The following is a 20,371-nucleotide window of genomic DNA, read 5'->3' as shown; positions in this document are numbered from 1 at the left end:
AGTGCTCTCATTTTTCCGTACCTTTTTAAAACAAAAGCTATTCACGTAATGATTTATATTCACAGTAGACTGTTATGATGCTATAGAATGAATGTGTGACGAGTGTACGTCTAGGCCGCGTTGGCCTCTTGTTGCTTCTTCAAATTACCAATGTGATTGATGGCGGAACCAGCCTTGAAGAAATCGATCTGGTCCTTGGACATTGTGTGCTTACAGAGAATCTCAAACTCTCCAGAGCCATCTCTCTTGGTGACCTTAACTCTCAAGGTACCACCGTTGTTTCCGTCCTTGGCAACCATGTCTCTCAAATCGACAGTTGTGAGCTGGTCACCTGCAACGATCTTGTCGTAGTCAGCCTCATCAGCGAAAGTCAATGGCAACATACCCTGCTTCTTCAAGTTGGTCTCGTGAATTCTGGCAAAGGACTTGACCAAAATAATAGAACCACCAGTAAACCTAGGAGACATAGCAGCATGCTCTCTGGCGGAACCCTCACCGTAGTTGTGCTCAGCAACAACAATCCAAGGACGCTTGTCCTCCTTCCACTTGAACATCAACTCTGGGATTCCGTAGGAGTCACCATTGAGGTCGTAAGCGGTGTTGACTTCTCCGGTTTCCTTGTTGACAGCACCGATCAACGTGTTGTACGAAATGTTTTCAAGATGGCCCTTGTACTTCAACCATGAACCAGCGGCAGAAATGTGGTCTGTGGTACACTTACCTTCTACCTTCAACAAGACAGTAGTGGACAATTCTTCACCAGACCAAGGCTCGAATGGCTCCAAGATTTGAAGTCTGTCAGAGTCAGGGGAGACGTTCACCTCGACCTCAGGCTTTGGCTGTGGGTCAGGGTCAGGGTAGAATTCCTCACGGCCCTTGATGAAACCGTCACCAGGCAACTCAACACCCTGAGGAGGCTCAAACTTGAATTCTTGACCATCATCGGTCTTGATGGAGTCAGTGAGTGGGTTATAGTTCATGTCACCAGAGTAGATCATGGCGGTGACGATATCTGGCGAGGTCAAGAAGTTCATAGTGTTTCTGTTACCGTCGTTTCTGGCTCTAAAGTTTCTGTTGAACGAGGTGAAAATGGCGTTGGAAGATGTGGAGGTCTTTGGAACATCAGATCTGTCCCACTGACCAATGCATGGACCACAAGCGTTGGCCAAGACAATGGCACCGTTTCTCTCGAAGATGTTGGTCAAACCATCTCTCTCAATAGTGGCTCTGATCTGCTCAGAACCAGGAGTGACAAAGAAAGGAATCTTTGGCTTCAAGCCAGCCTTCTCAGCTTGCGTGATGATAGACACAGCACGGGACATATCCTGGTAAGAAGAGTTGGTACATGAACCAATCAAACCGGCACTGACCTCGGAGGGCCAGCCATCAGACTTAGCCTTGGTACCAAAATCAGAGATGGCAGTAGACAAATCTGGGGTAAATGGACCGTTGATGTGAGGCTCCAAGGTGTTCAAGTCAATCTCGATAACCTTGTCGTACTCGGCACCCTCATCGGCCTTCAAGAAGCCGTACTTATGCAAGGCAACATCAGCAGCCTGGGAAATAGGACCTCTGTTTGTTTGGATCAAGTAACGACGGTGAGCATCCTGGTATGGGAAAGTGGAGGTAGTAGCACCAATCTCAGCACCCATATTACAGATGGTGGCCATACCAGTACAAGACAAGTTCTCCACACCTTCACCAAAGTACTCGACAATGTAGCCAGTACCACCACGGACAGTCAAGATACCTGCAAGGTGGGTGATAACGTCCTTAGGAGAGGTCCAACCGTTCATCTTACCAGTCAACTTGACACCCAAAATCTTTGGAGCCTTCAATTCCCATGGGGTGCCTGTCAAACCGTCAACAGCATCAGCACCACCCACACCAATGGCGATAGCACCCAAACCACCAGCGTTTGGCGTGTGAGAGTCTGTACCCAACATCATCAAACCAGGAACGGAGAAGTTCTCCAACACAATCTGATGAATGATACCAGAACCAGGACCCCAAAACTGAATACCGTATTTTTCACCGCAACTCTGCAAAAAGTCGAAAACTTCCTTGTTGGTTGCAATCGATGAGGTCAAATCGGAGTCCGCACCATCCTTACCCACGATCAAGTGGTCACAATGAATCGAGGCAGGGACAGCAGTGCTTGACATACCAGTAGTCATAAACTGCAACAAAGCTGTCTGAGCGGAAGCATCTTGCATGGCTACCCTGTCTGGGTGCAACTTCAAGTACTGTTGACCACGGATATTACTCAAGTCACCATTGCAGGTAGCCAAACTGTCATGGGGATCCACCAAATGGGAGTACAAGATCTTTTCAGCCAAAGTCAAAGGCTTGTTGTTGACCAACTTCTTGACCTCACCCAAGTTAGATATGAGCTTAGCATAGGGAGGTGTTCTGGCTTGGTACTCTGGAGGAACCGAGAACGAAGCTGCAAGATCGGCATTAGTAGCCAAGGTCCTGACGGAGAGCCTTCTCGAGACAATAATGGAGCTTCGAGTGGCTAGCATTGTCTTGTGTTTACTCTGTTGTTTCTATGTGTGAATCACTCGCGATGTACTGGTAGTAAATTTTTCAATACTATACCCCACTATGCACCAAGGTCCTACACCTCGGCCAATAGATAACACTGTAGTTGTGCTTATAACGCGCGGAAGCATAAAAGACCTGTCTAGATAATGTGACTCACCGCTCTCATTGCCGTGCGCAGGCCTACCTGGTGTATCACACCCGTGCCTCTCTCTATCTTGCATGTCCACGTGAGAAAACGCATTCGTTTGTTCTCTCTGTTTTCGCAGCCACTCTAGCAGCTACTAGTCTCGGCACTTAGTTCACCCTGGGTGTATCCCTAGGCTGCAAATCACAACTCAACTTCCAAGCTCTATCCTCTTCACCCTTATTGAGCTGAGCGATCTTGAAAAATTCAAGTAACACAAGTTCTTGCAATGCAGGGTTACTCACAATCTTCAAGTCAGCGGTGGTGTTCTTGCCAAGGTTGAGTGAGAATCTAGATCTTCTTCTCGAGCCGTCTTCTTCCACATAGCGAATCTGCAAACTCTCGATATCGGCAATCACTCTCGTGAGTTTGAGATGCTTGTCAATATTAATAAGCTTCTGGTTCAAAAATGTGTTGGCCTTTCTGTAGTTGGGATTACCGTCCGTCACGAAGGTCAAATCTTGGAGAAACAAGGAAAAGTACGGCACCACAGGGTAATTGTATTCGCCGTTTTCCAAAAAGAATCTCAATTTCTCTCTGTAGACACTGAAGTTGTTTTGAGGATGTGCCACATTGCAGAGATACTCGTAAAGATGAGTATACTTCTGGGGAAGTTCTTCCCAAATGCGCTTCACTCTGGTAATCAAGTGTGATTGCAAGGAAGTAATAATGGCAACCATAGAGTTGAAGTTACGCATTTCGTAACAACTGAAACCAACCTTAAGCCACTGCTTGACGTGATTGACCCTCTGCTTGTCAGTAAGTCCGGGTTGCAAAATTGACTCAAGCACGTATCCAGACAAACAGTTCGTGAATAACAATGATTGACGAACATTGTTAGCAAGTTTGAGATGCGCCTTCTTAGCGGTGTAATTCTCATTGAGCAATTCACTGGACTTAATAGAGCAGTAAATCTCCGATTCAATCAACGTTAATTGATTGGAGAACTCCAAGACCTGGAAGTCCAACAAATTTGGTCTGTATTGATCCAATTCCCACTTCTCTTCACATAAATTGAACCATGTTGACAACATAGGCTTAAGGGGTATGGTATGAAGTACCGCCGATTCAACAAAGTGACGAGGGCACCATGCGTCACCAAGCACTTCTCTAAACTTCATTACCGTAGTCTCAACTGTTGCCTGTTGTGTTTTACTCAACAAAGTTCCCGATGAGGGGTTCAGACCTGAAAGTGAAAGGCCTAAAGTCATCGACTTCAAGGAACTGGCAATAGAGCTACTGGAGCTGATTCTGGAAAGCTCGTTGTCCTCGATGATGGAGTAACGGGAAGTATCCTCGAGATCACGGAGGTCGGCTCCTGAATCTTTTCTCTCGAATTTTTTGAGAGTGATATGTCTCTCAACAAGCTGCCTTTTATCCTTGCCCTTGCTGTCCTTAATGGACAATTTAGCCGCAAGTTCTATCAACTTCATGGCATCAAGAGGAAGATGTGGATAAATACCCTCATTGAAGAAATTGATAAGAGTGCACAACAATGGACTATCAGATTCATAGCTCCAGAATGACTCCATCCAAATCTTGAAAATCGCTATGATCAAACGTCTTCTTTTCTTTAAACGAACCTCGAGTAAGGCATCTGAGTTATCTTGCTCTCCTTCACTTTCTTCGAACCTTGAGATAAGTCCCTCGAGCAAGTCAATGCCACTTGCGAAGCTCCTCAAACAAATGAAGAATCCTGAAATAAAGAAGTATTGTGGCGGCGAATCCTCATTCGTAAGCGTGTAGATTAAACCCTTGAAAGAGGCACCCAATAATGTTCCATTTGCGTCAACAAGAAGCTCGTCTTTGATGGTATAAGCTTTGTTCTTACCTGAGTCCTTGGAAATAAAAGGTTGAAATTCGGCGGTGGTGGCGTCGAATGGAGTATCGTCAGTGTCAAGAAGCATGACTTTGTGAAGCAGGTCAACGCCATTAGGGGTCATCCCAAGACCACCTGCTTTTCCTGATCTGAACATGGAGTAACGGTTTGTGCTTCTGCCATTCTTCTTCTTCATCACTCTCAAGTCCTTGTTCTTGAGAGAATGAGATTGAACCATTCCAACAGAGCATTGACGGATGAAATCAACAGGGTCAATTCTCATTTTGAGGTAATCTGGATAAGATCTCTCAGAGCTCAACTTGAAATCCCCAACATTGTCGAACAACTCATTGATCGAGCGAACACTGGTATTGATGGCCTTGATAGTTCTGGCTGCAACTTGCCTCAAGCGAATTCCTTCGGCAGTGAAAGTATAATCTTGGTTTTGAGAGCTCTCACCACTGAATGCCCTTGATGCCTGATCAGCACCAACAGTCTTATTGATGAGCACTTTAACACACGTCACGAGTTGGTCTCCAAATGACATGAAAGCATCCATTGAAGCATCGAGTTCAGTAGACTTGCTTGAAGTGTATTCAAGGCCTGTTTTTGAGATAAATAGGAGCTCACTAAGGAGAAGTAGAATGTGACAAGATATCTTCTCAAGTAGCTCACATCCTTGAGGATTGTGTTCGATCAAGTCTAAACGACCCATTATAAGGGACAAGTATGAGTACAAGATGCCCTTGATTTCTGTCACACGCTGCTTCGCCAAGGGAGGTGTACGAAGAAGTGGATATGTGTTGATGTCGTTTCGAAGCCTCTTTTCGGCTTCTTTTTGGATGATGTCCTTGCTCTCTGTGAGCCAAACGTCAAAGAAGTAGACGCCTCTTCTAATAACCAGGAGAACAAAAAGTGTTAAGATTTCGACCTTATCAAAGTTTGTGGTGCCCTTGTACTCGGCAGCCTTCTTCATGAGTTCCCACCAATCGTACATGAAAGCTTTTCTTGCTTTACGGACGACGGGCTTTTTCACAATTATTTCACTTGATCTCGAGAGGCAGTCGGTCTCATCGAGCAAGCAACGAACACCATCCTTAATGTCGTTCAAATGTTTGTTGGAGAAAGTCTTTCCATTAGGGCCATTTCTAGAAAGCGGATTAGAAAGAAATCTACCACAAGCATTTAGAAGTGGGAACATGAAATGCGAGAACTTGATTTCATCGGAGTCCACCTCCTCGCCTTGGGTAGCATCTTGTGGGGTAATAGCCATTGCAAAATAGTTCATTGGCACCCAGCCTCTCTCCAACGTTTCGATAAGAATCACTTCACCCCAGCCAGAGTCGTCTATCGTGTGGACGAAAGCAATGTCATTCTTCTCGAAAGACAAGCAAACAGAGTTTTCGGACTCGAGTTGAGATTGAGTAGCGTCAAAAGAATGCAATGCCCGGATGAAAAGGGAGGACATATCTTCATCCTCTGTTGTACTGGAAGCAGCAGACCATCTGGATGGGTCAATTCTGTCCGAAAGGACATCCACACCTGAATCGTTAGCAGCGCCATTCTCACTTTCACCATATATTATATTAAGGCCGCCAGCGGGCTTTTGAAGTTTGGCAGCTGCTTGAAGATCACCTCGAGGGGGTACATCATCTTGACTAAGGTCTGGATCTGTCAGTACATCAGCACGCATGGGCGCACTGGAAAGGTTGGACGAGGTGCTGAGAACGGATGTGTCTTCATCGGTTGGAGTGGAAGGAGCAGGTAGGGAATCAGTCTTCTCGTGAATCTTTTTGTATAGCAAACTGGTTCTGCTTGTCCGATCTTGGTTTTGGGCCTGAGCTTTGTGAGCATTGGAGCTGAAATTATTATGGAAGATGTGGGATTCCCTGGAAACGTTGGAGCCGGTTTGGAGCAAGGTGACGGAGAGTCTCTTGAACTTTTGTGGTAATTGCAGCTGGGATGCGCTGGATCTTGCTGTGGATTTGGAGCCATTTGCATTCTGTGCCTCGAAAAAGCCGTTCGTGTTCAAGACAGGTGTTTTGTCAAAAATGGAATCATTATTGCCATGCATCTCAGAGTTGAGGCGTGGCGTCTCGTCTGGGTCAATAGAGCCTGGAATGGCCTCTGCTGTGTTGTCATTGGAGTCCTGTTTCAACAAGGAGTTATTGATGGAGGAGAAGCTTGGTTCGCTGCCATTCGTGGCAGTGTAGTAGGATCTGAAAGTCTGGCTGGAAGTGTCAGGCATAATGGAGTTGCCGTCGGCCGCTTGCTGATGATAAGAGCCTTGGGAAGCTTCCTCGTTGAAGTCCGAACCAAAGAGCTCGGACGACTGGTCAATCTCGTCCTCATTCTCCTCTTCTATGACGGGGTCATTAGGAAACGTGGATTGGCGCTGGCTCTCTACCGGCGAGTAGACGCTCAGAGAGACAGAAAAATGTGGTTGAGACATGATTTGAAGTGTCAGTCTTTTTTGCTGATCTTAGCAGTGTAATCCCTCAATAGTAGTTCCGTTGCCTCGGGTAAAAAGACTAAGATCGAACAAACATTCCTTCGCGTAGCCACGCAGGACGCGTTCCTGAAAAGGGAGTGTAATGTCGACAACCGCCTACAGCAGGGACAAGAATTACGTCTACAGATATAAGCGAATTTGATTTTCTTGTTTTTTACCAACCCAAAAGCAAAATTCTCTGAATCAATTTCGAGAATTTAATATGTGCAAATTTGCCTGGGCTTGGCACCAAAATTAGACCGTTGAGGCATCGTTCGAGTTTAAGCGCGGACACTTTTCCAGTCACCTTCCTCCTTTCGTCTAAGCAAAATTACCAATATCATCTAGTGACTAAATGCGTTCTGGGGCTTCCATTTTTCTACTTTTGGATCCCTTTCGGGCTTGTGCATATTCTTGTATCTAAGATGGCTCACAACCAACCTTTGTCTTTGTCTGAAAAGGTTTGAATCTGCACAAGTTCATCTATCGGAGAAAGCACCCCTAGAAAAGTCCGGTCCAGATGGCGCGTAAATCTAGATCGGTCTTATGTATATTTTCTTTTCATTCCATTTTGAAACATCACGAAAGGCAGTAGGTCTCGGCGCTGTAAGGGCCTTTTTTCTAGACGGTGCACTTCGAGCGGCTCAGGCATCGCACTATTCAGGCCAAATGGGTTTCTACTGTCCTATTCTCTGCAGCCTGTCTAATACCTTGCATTAAGAGCTGTGGCCAGAATCCAACTCGCGACTCGAGGCTGGACTGATGCAACCGTTGGTGCGTTGAGACTATTGTGAATCTTGCCATTGAAGGTATATTTGGGTTCTGCTGAGCCACCGTTGAACGGGTTTAAGAGCACTTGAGAGTTATAGTGAGAGTCAGTGCTTTCGGACCCACACCGACGGGTGACTTCCCACCATCGACAAAAGTCATGATGATTTTTCATCTAAATCAAAGCATAGGACCAAAACCATGGCGTTACCACAAAAGAGTGCTTCTTGATTGCAAAACCTAGTCGTGTGATGCTAGACTCACTCGACCTCTGCGACGAATTCCATCCAAAAGCGATTTGATCATTTCTTATACTCCAGATCTTTTGATTTTAGCAGTACTGAATCCTACTTAACAACTTGCCGAGGACCATTATCAACTTTTGGCAGCCACCCATTTGGCCTGCGCGACCTTTCAGACTACTCTTCGCAAATCGAATCTTTTGTACCGTATCGCAACGCTTGTATTTGAACCACCAACTTTATAGACTCCATGTACACATGCCTAACCTGTCAGGCCGAAGGCCTGGAAGAGTTTGGTAAGCATTTCACAACCACAAGGCATAAAAATGTGAAATTCAATGACATAGACGAAACCATCAAGTGTGAGGAGTGTGATGATACCAATATTCACGGTTTGAAGATGATACGATATGGTCTAAGCGCCATCACTCTTCGTTGTGCCGAATGCTCCAAGCTGTCTGACCCAGAGGCCGAACTGGCAACATACTCCCTTTCAAATGGCTCCCTTTTCACCAAGTTACCTCAATATTATACATACAGAGACATCGAATGCATGCGTTGCGGAAGCGATAAAAACGTCATGGTGGCTAATAGAGGCAATAATAAGTACATTTACTGTCGTGACTGTCGTGGTCTCACTGAAGATCTTCCCTCGGGCATGAACTGGATCCCAGAGAACCACCAAGGGTTCTTGGAGGCCTTGCTTGGTATCACAGAACATGTACCTAAGCTGAAGGGCAAGGCGCCGGTGCGTAAGGGAAAGAAGAGCGACAAACCCAGGAGACCAAAGAAGGTGGATCCTAATGCGGAGGAGAAGAAGGCGTATTACGAAGCCAAGATGGCCACAAAAGCTCAATTTCAACTGGGTACTACTATCAAAGCCAAGGGATCTGAAAGTGCAAACTCGAATCAAGGAAGTCGTTCCTCTCTGAGAGGTAGTACCAGATCCCCAGTGCTGAAAAAAGACAAGTCTGACTATCTTCGCCAGAGGCCTGTTCCAGAGTCGAGAACAAAGCTGAATCAAGCGCAAGGTAAGCTGACCAAAGGCTCGAAGGGGTCTGAAGTAAAGAATGGTAAGTCAGCCGCCGGTAAGCCTAACAAACAGGCTGAAAGTACGAATGGTACCACTGAGGAATCCAAGTTAGTGCAACCCAAACCTCGCCCTCCTATTAATTTACCCAATGGCATCTACGAGTATCAACCATCAGCGGAGCCTCGTCTTCAGTATAGTGATATGACCAATTACTACAATGAGATGTGCTTCAATTTGTTCCTCGAGGAAAAGGCTGCTCTTGCGAACAACAACACCTCGGTTTTGCAAAGTGAAGATTTCGTCTTAGAGTGGTATGCTCAGCAGGACGTCAAACACAAGCAGTACAAGGTTCAAATTCTTCTCACCCAGGATGTTCTTGATCGCTACATGTCAAAGAATATGCAAGCTGTTAAGAGTACACCCTTCGCTCAAGACCAGGGTATGATTCTTGTATTAGATGACAGGATTCCATGGTACGGACGGATTGCCATGGTCGATACCTTCAATCCTGAGAAGCCTTCCTTCAAGAAAGGTTATAAGGGGAGAGGAAAACCTAGAGGTCCGAAGCCAACAGGGCCTCAAGTTTGTGAAATGGCCATTGAACTATACCTGTGGAACACGATGCCATTGCCGACTGCGGTGGATGTCAACTACCTCACACTTCTCCCTGTCTCAGTTCCAACCTCGAGAATATTTTTCGCTATGCTGAAGCTTCTGAACCCGAAGTTCAAAGACCTATTGTTGGGACAAAAAGAGGTGAAGCAGCTTAATTTCAAGAATTACTTGCAATTGACGAAGGACACATTCAATGAGTCTCAAAAAGTTGGTTTGCAGTCTGTTTTGAACAATTCAATCACTGTCTTGCAAGGTCCTCCGGGCACTGGTAAAACTTCCACCATCCACGAAATCATCTTGCAAATGTTGGAGAAGATGCATACCTCGCCAATTCTTGTTGTTGCGGCCTCCAACATTGCAATCGATAATATTGCTGAAAAGCTCTTAGAGAAACACGGCAAGTCGATATTAAGAATCACTTCCTTGCAGAAAGAGATCGAATATAACAAGGAACATCCATTGGCTTCAATTTGTTTGCATCATAAAGTTTACGATGGCTTACCCGCCCATCAGCAAGAGGCGTTGAAGGCTCTCAGAAGACCGAATGAAAAGATTTCCAAGGCTCAATATCTGAAACTTATGTCATCAATCATTGACTTTTCAAACAGGATAATAGCTCTGAGTAAGGTGATCTTGACGACGACTGTCACCGCTGGTGGTTTGCAATTGAAAGCTCTCCCCAGAATCCCGATTGTTATCATGGATGAAGCCACTCAATCTTCGGAACCATCTACTCTTATCCCACTTTCCATGAATGGGGTTGAAAAATTTGTCTTCGTCGGAGATCATAAGCAACTCAGCAGCTTTTCAGATATTCCAAACCTTTCATTATCGCTTTTCGAAAGAATTCTCCGCAATGGTACTTACAAAACTCCCCATATGCTTGATACGCAATACAGAATGCATCCTGCCATTAGTGAATTTCCAAGACACAAGTTCTACAACGATCTACTCAAAGATGGTATAACGGCTGAGCATCGGATCAAGGAAGGAATCCCCGCCAACCCTGTGACTTTTTGGGACACAAATGGCAAGAAACCAGAGAAGATTGTTTGGAGCAGATTTAAGAGCGAAGGCGGTATGACCTACGCGAACCAGGGTGAGATCCTGAGTATCGAAAAAGTGTTGATGACTCTCATTTATGACAAGGGCATCAAAAAGTCCGACATCGGTGTGATTACGCCTTATAGAGGTCAAAGAGACTTAATTTCAAATACATTGGTGAAGAATGACCTTATCAATCCAGATAAAGATGTCATCCATGAGGATGTTGATCGTGATGACTTTTTTGACACCTCTAAGCCCGTCACCATCCACACGGTGTCCGATATTATGATAGCCTCTATCGATGCCTTCCAGGGAAGAGAAAAGGATTTCATGATCATGTCTTGCGTACGCTCCAATAAGGATAATAAGGTGGGTTTTTTGAAGGATGAAAGAAGACTTAACGTCGCATTAACTAGAGCAAGGTATGGGTTGATCATCATTGGAGATGCAACCTGTTTGAGAAGTGACCCCTTGTGGAATGAGTATATCGAACACCTTACCTCAAAAGGGCTGTTACTTTCTGGGGACGAATTTGTGTACTCCTGATATAGATTACTTAGATAAAATATTTATTTTCACTTTTAAGAATCTTTCTTTTGCTGAAGCTCCTCTTTTTTCTCTTTTCTTTCCTTTCTCTGCTCTTTTATCACGCCTAATAATCCGAACGTAACAATAGCACCGAGCGGGCCTAACAAGGGTAGGAAAACTGCAAGTTTGTGCTCACTTGGGAAGTACGCTTGTTGAACCATCTCTTTCTCGAAGAAGGCTTTGTCAGAATTCTCTAAACCCCAGGCAGAAGCCTCAACTGCGGAATCGAAGTTTCCTTCTCGAAGTCCGACCAAGGCTTCATTGTAGAATTGTAAACTTTCCACCATGTGAGAGCGTGTGGACTCAGGAACTGAAATCTCATTCAATGACTCTGAAAGAGTCACCAAGGAAGCAAGGTTCTCCAACAAATGCTTGAGGTTCTTGACAACCATAGTCCTGTGAAAGGAGTCGATTCTCATTGGTAGACTTTTTGGCTGCTTGGGTAAGCCAATAAGCTCGAGAAGTTGAGATGCAAATGTATCAAACATTGGCGTCCATTGTTCCTTCGTGAGAGTATACGTGAAGTCCTCTAGAACTGGCATGGGAGAATTGTAGATGTAGACACCACCCCACTGAGGAACTATGAATGAGTTCGTATTCGAATGCTCTAAAACAAGCGGATGACCTTTCAGGTTACTTGCTGGAAAATAGACAATGAAGTTGATCGTGGGGTACACGTCATGGGTGATCAAGTTCCAGTCTCCATAGTTGATAAAAGTGGATAAATCCTTTGTTGGGACAACGTACTGATTTGTAGTATTGTCGAAAACTGGAGGACTGTGGAGTTTGCTGTAGTATTGGATCTGTGAGCTGACTTTGAAATTGGTATAATGCTTCAAAACGTCGAATATTGGCTGCATAGTAGAGACAGCTTCCTCTATCTCCCAGTCTACCGAAATGCCATTTTCCACAAGAAGATTGAAGACAACATTGTATGTGGATGCATGTGGGACTGCTATCTCGTGCTGAGCCCCCTTTTTGTTGATGTTGTTGATCGTGTTCATAACAAATTCGACTTCATCCTTGAAGATTATCTCGAACAAGTTGATCAACTCTTTGATCACACAGTCGTTGCAGTTCACATGAATAGTCAGTGCTTTTGAGTTGGGAGACAAGCTTGGGCTGTCCTTGCCGTCGAATGCAATATCCACCACGTAGTCTTTAAATGCATCTGGGGTTTGATCTTTTGAGGCAATCAACTGCACACCCCAGTTGCCCTTAACTTCCCATTTTCTTTGTAGTTCAATGTCAACCTGGGATTGGAGAGACTGAAGATCAAGATCCCTGTCACTCTTCAAGTAAATAGGAACCTTGATTTGAATGGCCTCTTCGAACCCTTGTCTGCGTTGGTTCAAGTCCTCAATTGGCAAGACAGCACGATAGGTACTTGTGGTATACATGAACATTGGCACTCCTAGAAAGAGCACAAAGGCAAATATCATCCATACCACAGACCTACGAGCTGTCTTGGTGGGTTCAGACTCGTGGCTTTTCTTCATTATGCTAAAAGACCTGGTTGGTAACGGTGCGCGAAAGTGAAGTATGTGTTTTTTGCAACCGATGCTGAGAGGAGGGAAACGTTAACAAATGTTGCTTTCGTTACTCAAATCGATCTTATGTTTCTTAAAAGAATCTAGTAGTATTCTGATTTTCACTTTGAAACATTTTCACTGGGCACGGTCATAGTCTCTACAAGAGTCTACATAATTCGGTGAAAAGTCCATTACGCGAACAAAGTGCAAACCGTTCTCGCCTTCATGCAAGAGTTGAAGTTCAGACTCTCTTCTTCCACAGAATGTTTAAGAAAGATCCACAACCCAAACCGTCATCAAACATCAAGTCTTCCGAAAGACGCGGCCTACTAGCAACAGTCTGCAAGGAATATGGCATCAATAAAGAAGAATTGCCTAAAGAGACAGAGCTTAAGATCGTCCCTGCAACGATCAAGCAGGCGAGCTACCAGAGCGTTCAGGGCCACAAGGGCACAATATACTTCGACACAGAAGAAAAACCAGTTTGGTTCAAAACAAGAGACTCTCCATTGTACCCCACAATTTATACTATGTGGCAAGTCGGTGGCATTCTACCAATCATCCTCACTAATAACCATGTCATCGAGAAGTTAACCACCAATGCCAATCTCATGTTACCGGGAAGCATTCCTCCATTTGATCTGAGAGCAACAAGAGGCGCCTTAGTCGGAATTGCTAGCTACCAGACTCCCACTGTGGTGAAGGCAATTGGTCATTGCTCTCTCAACCTCACCCAGTTTGACAATGTGCAAGGTCGTCAAGGCACTGCAGTGACGGTGATTCACGTTATCGAAGATGAGCTTTTCAAGCTATACGACAATGATGTGGAGGTACCTACTTCAGTGGAACCTTATTCTCCTTCTGCGTTCGACAGTCTAAACAAAACTCTCAAAGCTTTGTATGGCGAGGACGACGATGACAGCGATGGTGTTGACGATGGAGAGATTGACGAAGAAGATCACAGCAATAACGGCGAATCCACAGAAGTGCCAAACGATGATACCTCCAAGGAAGAGAGTGGCGATAGTAACGATGCCGCAATTGATGAGATATCTGAAACAGTCGAGGAGCTTCTGATCGAAGACATCGACAACTTTTTTAACCGTGCTTTCCTTCAACTGGTGAAGCTTAATCCTTCAATTGAGCTCCCGATATCCGCTTCGCAATTCATGGGACAGTATGTGCTCAAAAATTTACCCAAGATGGACTCAAAATATTGTAATGTCAAGAGGACATCTTGGAAAAAAAGTGCCAAGTTTCTAAAGGCCTTGGAGAAGCAGAAGTACGTACAGCTTAAGGGCAAGGGCGATGACGTTAGCGTAGTCAGCATCACAGTCCCCCCTGAAACGCTTGCTAACTTCGTGACTCACCGTACCAACGACTCTTCCAAAGGATCTGGTACTACTCCAAGCAAGAAAGATCTCGATAAGAAGCTTTCCATCGTTTCACTTTACAAACCTACCAGCAAAACTAGAATGGTGTACAATAAGCTTGACAAGGACTTTCAGAGCTTGTACACCCAAGTTGAGCTCAAAGGTATCGTTAATGACTATATTAACGCAGCAGGATTGGTCGACAAACTGAAACCCAAGTTTGTTGGAATTGATGAGCATCTCAAGTCTGCAACTGGAATAAAGGAGGAAAAGGTCACTAGAGACAAGATCATCAATCCTTTCACTGCAAATCATTCACCACATTATGTCATTCTTAAGCCAGGTGAGGTCAATTACACACCAAAACAAGTCCACAAGGGCACTCCCCCCAAGATAAAAATCTTGACACATACAGTTTTGGGCAGGAAAAAGGTGACGACTGTGGTCGACTTTGAGAAGTTCTTCATTAAACCCGCCACCTTAGCAGAGGATCTCAAGAATAAATGCTCAGGGTCGACTTCAGTTGGACCTTGCGTCCACAATCCTAATTTGACGGAGGTGATGGTCCAGGGGCCTCACGGTACAACTATCATTGAGTATCTTAAAAGTAAAGGAGTTCCCATCTCGTTTATAGACTTTGAAGATAAGAGCAAAGGGAGGAAGAGAAAGTGAGCAAATGCATTGATACAAATAAATTCACACTATAACACAAAATAACCCAAAAATAAACGATAAAAGAACAAAATGACATAATTTGTACCCGCATAGGGGACGGATAAAACGAGCGTGCAAGGTTAAATGACAATTTCAATAATGTCCTTCGCTGGTCCAGCGGTGATGAAAGCAGACTTGGTGGAAGGATTGACCTGAAGGGTCTGGGCAGGCATGTTTCCAGGGTAGACATGTGCATTGCGACATTGGCTAATATTGATATGCGTCAAGGGGGAGAAGCCGCTTAGCAATGCATCAACACCCGCTCTCGTAACCCTGATACAGCCTTTCACCAGTAAACTTTCTAGATTGCGTAAGTGTAATGACACGGCAACCAAGGAAGAGTCACTCACAGCTGAACCACAGAATGAAAGATCCAATGTTTGCAAGTTTTGGCAACCAAGGCAGAGAACCTCGACCGCCGTGTCCAGTAGGGCACAGCAGAAGCTTAAATCAAGGGACTCCAATCGAGGAGCTGCATTTGCAACAGAAATGATGGACTTGTCGGTGAGAAATGTGCAATCCTTGAGGGAAAGCTGCTTTAGGTTAGGAAATGTCCTGTAAGTCCAATATTGGAAGCCGACGTCCGTGATAGTTGTGCAACGAGTCAAAGATAAGCTTTCAAGAGTCTCGTTCGCATTGCTGGCTATGTGATGCATCACGTCATCTGTAAGTGCTTTACAATAGCTGAGACTAAGAATCTTGAGGTTCTTCGATCCCACTTGGTTGAATTGGTCGCCAATTGAAAGCTCTCTTCTGGTTTCGTCCGACCAACCGATCAATCTTTGCACAACATTGTCGTTCACTTTTCTGCAATTGGAAAGATCAATCTCCTCGAGCTGGCTACCGACAGAAGGAGAGGCCAAGTCCATTATCGCCATAGCACTTACTTCCCAAGTTGACATCATTTTAATCAGCTTGAGGTTGCCAGCCATTCCAATCTCATTGACCATATAACTGAAACCTTCATCGGTGATATGGAAGCAATTGGAAATGTCAATATACTGGGGACGAGAACCAACAAAATCTGTTATTGCGATAAGAGCATCATCTGTGATTGTTGTGTTCCATGGCGTCAAATTCAAGCGCTGAAATATGTTTGGCGCCATGTACAACAATTGTCTCCAACGGCGGCTCACAACTCTCAAACGCATAAGAACAGGTAAATCGAGAAATTCAAAAACTTTTAGAAGAATCTTGTCAGGAATCGACCCCGGACTCACGAGGACAGAGGATCTTCGACGACCCGCCAAACTCGCAAGCTTTATTCTTTTGTTGTGGGGCATGTACTGAAAAGAGGGACGTCTGCTTGAGGGAAAGCTGTTGACTTGATCAAACAACCTAGTTGGTGGGACATTGATGTCGAGAGGGCCCTCTGGCAACTGGTGCAGAGGTGAAACACTTCTGCAAATAGCTCTGCGCTTCCGCAGGATTTCCTCAGTAGTATCGATTGATAAAGATGTCGGGTTCTTGACAAGAATAGGATCGACGTCGATTGATGACGCAGGTGAGACAGAGCGTGACGGTCTTGAAGGAGGCTCGAATGCAGAAAAGCCTCCCCAATTTGGATTAAACAAGGAAGGCTCAGGCGAAAGAAGCTGTCGCGAGTTGGAAAGTGAAAGGTTCAGAGAAGCTCTCAGATTGACTGTCTCCACTGCAATGCTGCGTCTTCTTTCAGGAATAACAATAGGCAGAGCCAGCCCTACCTCGTTACCCTGGCACTCATTCATGAGCTTTCTTTCGAATACCGTCTTTCTAATATCGTCGACAAAATGTGAATACTTCGAACATATCCTCTCTAGCTGATGGGAACGAATGACAATAAGTTCCACAGATGTGATTGTTCTGATAGATGCGCTTCTTTTGACGATCTTGCCATTCTGAGCGAGCTCCAAGAAGGACATTTCCCCGAAGTATGAGCCCTTTTTAAGGCGTGCAAGACAGCGCTCCGACTTTTCTTTGCTCTCCTGATTATCAATGACTTCAACCTCACCGTCGACCACAAAATAGATATCTGAGCCGAGGTCACCTTTATGGAAGATATACTCGTAGGATTTGAAGCTTAGTGGATCAGCTCCAAGAGCTAGCCGATGGATGAGGTCTGACGGTAGGTTGGCGAAGATAGGAACCGATTTGATGAAATCTTGGATGGAAAGGGTTTGATCAACGTTATCCAACGAAACAACAAGGGGAGATGAAACCAGTACTCTTCTGGAAGCACTAACAATCTGAGAAAGGGGTGACGGCGAAATCAGTAGGGTTGGGGCCGTTGACGTGGAAGTAACTTGAGTGGGCCAGGAGTCGGAGGCGGGCGGATTGCTGGGTTTCAAAATGGGAATGTCAGCCTTGTTCTTCTTATCTTGCATAGCGAGCCGCTCCTGGGCTTCATCACGAATTCGACGTTCGATCAAGGGGTACGATTTTAAAACGGAGTTGAGGGCGTCTGCTGTAAGTACGCCCAAAAGCACACGTGAACGGGCCACGACGGTAGCCGTACGAGGCCGGTTGAATAGGATGCCGATCTCGCCAAAAAACGCTCCCGGGCTTAACTCGGCGTAAACCGAGTCACCATCTGGGGAAGTCACGCTGACCGTGCCCTTGAGAATCCAGTACATGGATAGCGCCGGGTCGCCTTCTTTGAGAACGTATTCCTGCGGCGTATATTGTACAAGCTTGAGTTTTGTGGCGACCTTGTGGTGGAACAGTGCTGGGGCATCCTTAAACAACGGGAAAGTCAGGAGTTTCTCAAGAAGATTCGATGGAACATTGTCTTTGGTAGGTGCTGGCGGTGGCGGTAGTAAATGGGCAGCAGGCACGTCGCCTGAAGATAGTGGCGACGGGCTTGAAGGCTGGAATTTGCGGACGGGCTGCCTCATTACACGAAGCTCATAGATATGTGTTGGTGTAGGCTATTTTGCAAGATATGTGAGGAGTATTATAGGGACAGCGAGTGGAGAAGAACGCTAGATACTAAAGGATGGCTTGCGGAACGGAAATAACAGCTTATGGGCTCGGAGGGAAGGTTGTGTAAACCAGCACTGGAGATGCGGTGGAAGAGATTGTGTGCTTGCAAGCGTACCTGCAGGAGAAAGCTGTCCTCGGGGTTACATCACAGCAGACCCTTGTTTGGTGTGCTTTTACGGTGCGGCCCTGAATATTGTACCGACACCGACATCTAGAAATGCTAAGCACAGTGACCACATACGTTCTACAGGCTTGCTGTTTGCACAGTGGGGGTTAATGTGTCGTAGTAAGATGCGCGATCGATCTCCAAAGAGCCCTTGCAGCTGTTAAAAAAAGCGTTTGTGCGGTAGGTGACGCAACCGTCTTGCAATTGATTGGCTGCAAAAGCAAAAGTAAACCCTGGATCGCACGCACTATTCGCTGTACCTGTACTGATCCTGTGGTGACTATACGCTACCGCTGTACTGATGATCTTTCTTGTGGAGAATGCTATTCTATGTACATGCGCCTCGCCCTAGTGGTATACCAGGGACGTCTCAATTGTAAATTAATGGCGGCCAAACCACCTAGACATGGGGATCTGCTTGAGGATCGGACATCGTAAGTCGCTTCCATGTCCGATCAATTCTTGAAGTCAATCACAATGGCAGGCCCAAGCGTCGTGGAAAGATGGCATCTGCCGATCACCACAGGGTCTTTAAGCCCCTCCTGACTTTCATGGAGCGCATCAGAGGCTGCCTTCACATTTTTGATGATCTCTTCGTCGCTAAAGTCGCACCTTCCAACAGGGATTGCAATTGCCTCACCGCCAGCCTTGAAGTAGTGGGCGCCGAAATTCTCTTGCACGACACCTACCACGTTGCTGCTCACAGTGCCCCTCTTTTCCAGCGGCATCAAGCCACGGGGTCCGAGAATTTTGGCGATCTGCCTGATCTCGGTCAAAACGTCAGGGTCTGCGTAGCACTGGTTGTATTTGGAGAAATCAAAGTTGCCGCCCTTGATCTCGCTGATGAGGCTCGAGCCTCCCACGGTGATTCCGCTACTAAGCTGCCTGAGCGCCTCCTGTTTGTTCTGATCATTCACAAACACAAGTGCCTGTGTGTCCTTGACAGGCTTGGGGAAGAAGATCTTGCCCTGGACTGGGTTGGATGACTTGCTGGGGACAAGACTGATGTGGGCGGAGACGGTGGTTTTGCCAGGAGCCTTGCCGACCTCGGCAGCACGCAAGTACCGCATGGCTGTGGGGACGTCCATGTATAGAGGGTGCTTGGAGGCTGGAGCTCTGTGTTCTGCTCTTCTCTTGACGAGTCTTCTGGCGAGGGCTCTGCTCTCCTCCTTCTTGTCTTTTGCTTTCTTTGAGAGGCCTGGAGCGAATGCACGGGGCGCCGTTGAGAAAAGACGGCCCACTACGAGCCCCGAGCCGGGCATTAGCGTTCTGGTCAACATAGCAAATTGATTACTTGTGGTGGTAGAGGTGTTGAAAATTTTGTGTGTGCGGGTCACGTGAGACTACTGGTGGTAGGACACTAGTAGTGAAGCTAAGGCAGAGACGGACATGAGAAATGGAGAGGATTGCGGAGAACAAGGCATGGTAGCACGGTGGCGGTGGGTAGCAGAAGGGTCACATTTTCGCCATTTACCCCATCTGGAGTGGATTGTCGCGTTGCTAGGACGACGCAGCGAAGATAACGAATGCAGGGACGATGCCAAGGGCCAAGGGGCCCGAGGCGGTGGATAGCATACGGTGGATAGGTGAAAGAAAGACGTTGGAAGGTGGAAAACGGTGAAAAAGAAGGACGGAGACCAAATCAGGTGCACCATGCAGTTGATAGTTTGAGAGAAGAATTTTTCATGTTGGGAGGGCTAATTCAGCAGGACCAGTCAGGCCCCGATGGAGTTGCGAGCATTACAGCGAACAAAGCGCACCGGATTTGGAGGTGTCTTTTCGCGTGGTGAAGAAGAAAAAAAAAAAAAGTCAAAGTCTAAAATTTCCTTGTCCCGAGCAGATAAGACCGATGCCTGGATAAAGTAAAAAGAGACAATACGAAGGTTTTAGGCTGCGAGGTTAGAGTCTTGTCGAGAAATGTCGAGACACTACCGATTGGCGAGCAGCAGCGTATCAAGCGGGTATGATCTCCCGTCGGGGTAGAAAAAACGAAAAACAAAAAAACATGGGCAACATGGAGATAAACTGTAGGAAGGCAGCGGATGCAAATTATCTGCGTAAGCGAGAATATGGCCCCATTCGCGGTTTTACGGTTTGTCGCTGCCTCGAATTTTTACCAATCGGGCCTCGAGTCCACCCAGCTTTTTTCCACTTTTGGCCACGCACCAACGGTTACATTGAGCGCGAAGCCAAGTGGTCCGCAGACGTGCGCAACCTGCCTCTATGGTCAGTCACAGGTACCGAGGGCTAAATTAGGGTATTACGTTCGTGGCGCAAGGATGTGGCGAATG

At 46.0% G+C, this 20,371-nt stretch overlaps 6 protein-coding genes across 6 annotated transcripts; 2 read left to right on the top strand and 4 right to left on the bottom strand.

The window, feature by feature from the left end:
• Nucleotides 1-110: 110 nt before the first annotated feature.
• Nucleotides 111-7,002, bottom strand: ACO2 (aconitate hydratase; the record flags this gene model as incomplete). Its single annotated transcript, XM_024856609.1, has 2 exons — nt 111-2,538; nt 2,888-7,002. The coding sequence occupies 2 exons, from the start codon at nt 7,000-7,002 to the stop codon at nt 111-113; spliced, it is 6,543 nt and encodes a 2,180-aa protein (XP_024716208.1).
• A 1,299-nt stretch (nt 7,003-8,301) lies between these two features.
• On the top strand, nt 8,302-11,292 carry C7M61_001191 (RNA helicase; the record flags this gene model as incomplete). The annotated part of the gene is made up of 1 exon (XM_024856608.1): nt 8,302-11,292. One exon carries the CDS (start codon nt 8,302-8,304, stop codon nt 11,290-11,292), a length of 2,991 nt encoding a protein of 996 aa, XP_024716207.1.
• A 35-nt stretch (nt 11,293-11,327) lies between these two features.
• Nucleotides 11,328-12,833, bottom strand: C7M61_001190 (PIG-S family GPI transamidase component; the record flags this gene model as incomplete). Its single annotated transcript, XM_024856607.1, has 1 exon — nt 11,328-12,833. One exon carries the CDS (start codon nt 12,831-12,833, stop codon nt 11,328-11,330), a length of 1,506 nt encoding a protein of 501 aa, XP_024716206.1.
• A 296-nt stretch (nt 12,834-13,129) lies between these two features.
• C7M61_001189 (uncharacterized protein) lies at nt 13,130-14,911 on the top strand (the record flags this gene model as incomplete). The annotated part of the gene is made up of 1 exon (XM_024856606.1): nt 13,130-14,911. One exon carries the CDS (start codon nt 13,130-13,132, stop codon nt 14,909-14,911), a length of 1,782 nt encoding a protein of 593 aa, XP_024716205.1.
• A 122-nt stretch (nt 14,912-15,033) lies between these two features.
• Nucleotides 15,034-17,826, bottom strand: C7M61_001188 (uncharacterized protein; the record flags this gene model as incomplete). The annotated part of the gene is made up of 1 exon (XM_024856605.1): nt 15,034-17,826. The coding sequence occupies one exon, from the start codon at nt 17,824-17,826 to the stop codon at nt 15,034-15,036; it is 2,793 nt and encodes a 930-aa protein (XP_024716204.1).
• Nucleotides 17,827-18,535: 709 nt separating this feature from the next.
• Nucleotides 18,536-19,360, bottom strand: C7M61_001187 (mitochondrial 54S ribosomal protein uL1m; the record flags this gene model as incomplete). Its single annotated transcript, XM_024856604.1, has 1 exon — nt 18,536-19,360. The coding sequence occupies one exon, from the start codon at nt 19,358-19,360 to the stop codon at nt 18,536-18,538; it is 825 nt and encodes a 274-aa protein (XP_024716203.1).
• Nucleotides 19,361-20,371: the final 1,011 nt, after the last annotated feature.

This window comes from Candidozyma pseudohaemuli (assembly GCF_003013735.1).
Source record: "Candidozyma pseudohaemuli strain B12108 chromosome Unknown scaffold00001, whole genome shotgun sequence".
In the NCBI taxonomy this organism is placed as follows: Eukaryota; Fungi; Ascomycota; class Pichiomycetes; order Serinales; family Metschnikowiaceae; genus Candidozyma; species Candidozyma pseudohaemuli.
This window is presented reverse-complemented; position numbering and strand designations above follow the sequence as displayed.